The sequence below is a fragment of the Prionailurus viverrinus genome, chromosome D4, assembly GCF_022837055.1.
Source record: "Prionailurus viverrinus isolate Anna chromosome D4, UM_Priviv_1.0, whole genome shotgun sequence".
Classification (NCBI taxonomy): domain Eukaryota; kingdom Metazoa; phylum Chordata; class Mammalia; order Carnivora; family Felidae; genus Prionailurus; species Prionailurus viverrinus.
This window is the reverse complement of record NC_062573.1, coordinates 42253393-42258568: the sequence shown is the minus strand read 5'-3', so window position 1 is coordinate 42258568 and position 5176 is coordinate 42253393. Positions and strand designations below refer to the sequence as shown.

At 43.1% G+C, this 5176-nt stretch overlaps 1 protein-coding gene across 1 annotated transcript; it reads right to left on the bottom strand.

Annotated features, from left to right (window-relative positions):
* Nucleotides 1–384: 384 nt before the first annotated feature.
* KLHL9 (kelch like family member 9) lies at nt 385–4925 on the bottom strand. Its single transcript, XM_047830801.1, has one exon. The coding sequence runs from the start codon at nt 4184–4186 to the stop codon at nt 2333–2335; it is 1854 nt and encodes a 617-aa protein (XP_047686757.1). The 5' UTR covers nt 4187–4925; the 3' UTR covers nt 385–2332.
* Between the last annotated feature and the right edge of the window lie 251 nt (nt 4926–5176).

Here is a 5176-nt window from a genome sequence, read left to right as displayed (position 1 = left end):
CCTTTTTTCAACAAGGCAAAGAGAAAAGCTTGTGCTTTTAGAAGGCAAACAGGGCAATACCATCTCAGCCTATCAGAATTGGCGCCAAAAGAGTCATACATCAATACTAGGTAAAAAATAAAGGAGGGATGCCTGGCTGGCTCAGTTGGTAGAGTACGCAACTCTTAATCTCTGGGTTGTGAGTTCAAGCCCCAGGCTGGGTGTGAAGCCTACTTAAAAAATAAACATAAATTTTAGAAAATAATAATAAAGGAACTATAGCAGAATTATCCCTAAAAGGTCAAAATGCAAAAGGATGGACAAATTTTACCTCAAAAATTAACTAGATGGCCCTGCCTTTGTAAAACTGCAATAGATTGAGAAAATGAAATCGATGCAAGCAAATGCCAGTTAAATTACATTTATTATATAGAGAGCCTATAACTTGGTATGAAAAAACAAAGCAACTCCAATAGGTATCATCAAAAGGGTAAAAGACATGAACATTCAAACACAGGAAACACAGCTACTCAAAAGAAACCACACAAATATTTAACCTTATTAATAAAGAAATGATTGGGATGCCATTTCTTGCTTATTCAATGCACAAAGTTTACATCAATTTCTACTTTTTCTATTTTCTAAATGTACTCAATGTGCTACTTTTAGTAATAAAAAATTAGTCATTTAAAAAAACATAGAAAGTATGAAATTTTCTGCCAATGCAGAAATCATAAAAAGCATTAAAATGAATCAACACTTGTATGGGCAGTAAGGTTCAGATCCCTGGAAGCCAATTCCTCTTGTCTTGGTTCCTGAGTTTTATTATGGGATTGTCAATAAAAAGATTGTTCCTGGTTTATACTATGACAACTTCCCAAGTGTAGGGATATACATATTCATATGTATGTCAAAGTACATATGTAAATTTTTTCTTCAGGTAGGCAATTATTCTAGGAAAGTACCTCTCCAGAATCACTCACTACATAAAGAGGACTCCTTTTGCTGAAAAAGTCTCACTAGGATCTCCCCATGTGATTCGCAACCAGGAGGGATGCCCTTGGTATTTTAAAGACTGAACATCGACTTTAGTACTGCCTGAAAGACAGCAGAGTCCTAAGCTTTCTGTAGCTGGCTTCTTAGGGAATCTGAAGTTGGTCCTGTTCTTTAGACATAGCCAAAAGGACATTATTCTGATTCGACACAGAACTGACTGTATCTCTCCTGCTCAAATCACAGCCTTGAGGCAGATCACACAAAGCTGGAGCAACCACCCCAAATCAAATGATCATGTTAGAATGACTAAGTCGGGAAACCGAACTTAAAACCCTATAGTTTTGTTCAGCATATTCCTTTCTCAGCTGTCTTCATGTAAGTTTTACTGAATAAAAAGGTAGAAAATAGCACAGCTTACATTTACTCAGCTAAACCAATTCTCAGAAACCTGAACTTTGCTAAATAACCTGTATAAAAGCAACTCCACAGAATTCACAAGCAGAAGAAGTAAAAGAAGTTTCATCTGAAGTGACAATTTAGTCAAATGACAAATTTGGTGGTCAATTTAATCTGTTGTAGCCCTTATCTGTCTCAATTTAGTATGACTCTACAGACACTTATTCTCTGGTACTGAATTCCCATTTGAATATAAATAGCTGCTAGGTACAACAAAAAATTAATTTAAAAACGATTTCCCTACAGATGAAATATCAATTTAAAAATTAGATGTGCCTGTGTGTGGACATACGAATGTATATACACATGTATGTATGTGTGTGTGTGCGCGCACACGACCTTATATTTTCTCTCTCCCTTTCCCTCTCCAGAGAGAAATACAAAACCCTGACTTAGGGCTTTACTGTTTATTTCTAAGAAACTTCACATATTCTGAATGCACTCACACGATCTGGTGAATTGGCAACGATGTCAAAAACTATATGAAAAAAGGGACGTAGGGACGTAGGTAATAATATTTGGCGACCTTTTATTTTAGGTTAGAGCAGGCAGCCTCCCTTTGATGTTTTGAAGTCAAAGATGAAAACTCTCCACTTTGAAGCATAATGAACACAGTTACACATTTACTACGATCACCTACAATTTGACTTACACAACACCACAAAGACATCTAAAACAGTTCGCTACCTATCTTCTTACATCTGTTAAAACAGCTGGCTATGTTGAATACATTTTCAGAATACATTTGTTAACCATATGATAAACACACTAAGCCAAACAATACAAATAACATCAGTTACCACTTATCTAATTAACTGTACCAATCGCTGTAAGAAGATAACAACTGAAGGGGAAGTGTGAGATCATCCATGATGCGCTGTAAAGGTATTACATTTTAGTCCTAAGAATGATCTGAAGGTGCTGAAAGAGGTGATTCTCTAGAAGGTGACCCAGGGTTTTCCTCAGGTGGAAAAACTGTGAGAGTACAAGCTCGAATGCCACCAAGAGACTCTGGAAGGTCAAAAACTTTATGCCACTCATCCTTCTCTGGGTCATATTTCTGGACAATTTCTACCATACAACGATTATTCCAAGAATATCCACCTACAACATAGATTTTATTTTCAAAGACGGCAACTCCCACATCACTTTGACCTCTTAACATAGCAGCAATTGGAGTCCACTGGTCCAGGGTTGGTGAATAGTATTCACAGCTTAGAACATCATCATAATCGCTTGTTCCTCTGAAGTGATTGCCGCCAATGACATAGAGCTTGTCTCCAACTGTACACATGCAGTGCAGACCTCTGACTGTAGTCATTGGAGCCTTCTGTGCCCATTTGTCTGTATCTGGGTCAAAACACATAAGCTCATTTTGGAAAGTGTCATGAGTAATTCCTCCTGAAATATACATTAAGCCTCCATACACTGTTCCGGCATGGCCATAGTGCGGTTCACTCATCTTTGCAACATAGCTCCACTCGTTCATCCTTGGGTTGTAACATTCTACTGTGGCCAGCTCACCAGCTGCACTGCGCCCACCAACAGCATATAAATGTCCCTTGAGAGCACTCAAGTGGAAGAATGTGCGCTTTTCGTTTAAAGATGCAACCTGCATCCATTTGTTATACCGAGGATCAAATCTGAAAACTGTATCGACAGCAGTCTTTCCTTTCGTGTCATAATTACTCTGACCACCGACTACATAAAGAAAGTTTCCAATGACAGCAATACCATGCTGGTAACGAGGAGCATCCATGGGGGCTAAAGATCTCCATTCTTGTGCCCTTTCGTCATACATCCGCAGTTCTTTACTGACAACCAGCTGCTGCCTCAAAACTCCTCCTAATGTGACCAAGTGCGTCGAGTCAGATCGAATGGCAGTTCTATCTGACTGCATCACTGGCTGCATGTATGGCATCATTTGGTAATTGCTAGCTTCTAAAAGCAAATTCACACAGGTATTGTCTGTTCTCATGAAATCTACTGTCTGCACGTAATTGATGAGATCCTGTGGTGTCATCAATGGAAATCGAATATTCTTCATTAATTTTGCAGCATAATCCATCCGAGGGTCTTCCAACCTTAGCCAGCGACAGGCAGCCTTGAAGAGCTCAAGTTCAGTACAGTGCTTAAGACTATTACTGGAAAGCACAAAGGCAAGCCGTTCAAAAGGGAGTTTTAGAAACTCTCCAGTACTCAATAATGCAGGAAAATTCTTCAGGATGAAATTATTGACATACTTATCCACTTCTATGAGATTGTAGGTGTTAGCAATTCGTCCAACTTCAACGCAGTTATCTAAAGAGACTCCCGAAATAAGAAATACTTTACAGAAGTCCAAAACAGGTAAGATTTGTAAAAAGCTGGCAGCTTCAAGCGTGTCCTGAAGATTGTCCATATTAAGAGAAAGTTTTGCAGTATAAATAAAATCAATTATTTTCTTCAGACCAACCTTGTTCACCCCATGAAGCTTAATGCACATTAGATCTTGTTCTTTCATTCCCCCCGTGAACATTGCCTTGAAATAATCGCTAGCAGACGCCATCATAGCTCTGTGAACGGGGAAGATTTCATCTCCATCACCCGGTACCAGTGTCACATCGCAAAGCAATCCTTCTATTCTAAGCTGATCAAAGCCTTGCAATACCACCGAACTGTGAGTATTGCTGGTAAAAAAACGTGTGGTTCCTGCCTTGCAAGGCTGCAAATGGGCGGAGACGCCCATTTCGCCGTTACCAAGAGACACTTTCATGTGTGAAAGCCTTCCTTTTGCACAGATCTGTGCCGGAGAAAGAAGTTATAATCTGAAAGCTTTCAAGGAAACGAGGCCGTCCAAAGAGCCGGGGAGCTCGCTTTCCTTATCAAGGGCAAGCAGTCCCCGCGGCACCCCTCAGATCACACCAGTCAGTCATCCACTGAAAACTGTCCGATAGCAGGACCACAAAGGGCTGTGGACCTCAAATCTGACTGTCACGCAGATGATTCATCACCAGAAAGCTGTTAAGTGACCCGGTTCACCTGGTCCGTCCGGCCTGCGCTGCCGCTCCTCCAGCAGTTCCGCTCCGGGCCAAGGGGGAGGCGCCGCCACGTACTGCGGCTCGCTTGGCGGCGAGGCCGGCCACCTCAGCGAGCGGCCCGCGGCGCCCTCCGCTGTCACCAGAGCGTCGCGGCGGCTACGGAGAGCTGTGTTAGGACGAGGGCCTGGAACGAGGGCCTGGCTTGAGCCCGGGCCTGGAACAAGGGCCTACCCCGGACGCCGAGCCGCTCCTTCCGGAAAGGCCTCGTCCCAGGATCCCCAGGGCTAGGAGCGGCCGCGGTAGCTACTGCGGCTGCGCAGCCGTCCGACCTCGTCAGTGGGCGGACGTATGGGGGATGGGGAGGAAGGACGGGGGAGACGCAAAGGGCGGGGGTTGGGGAAGAGGAGGGGTGTGGTGTGGCCGCGAGCGGGGCCTCTCTGGGTCGCTGCGTGGGTGGGATTCAATGGGCCGGAACGGGTGACCGCATGTTACGCTGCGCGTGTGGTATAAACGTGTCGCGGCCTCCGAGCTCTCCTCCTCAATTCGTACTTTTTCTTTAAGATTTGTACTTCCTGGCTTCCGCCTTTGGAATAACAATGAAATGCGACTTTTGTATGAATTGAAAAGAAATGGGGCAGTAGAGAGGGCGGAGGAGGAAGATGCTTAACACTGTGCCTCAATAAAGCACGTTAGCTGTGATTTCTATCCGGCACAACATAATAACA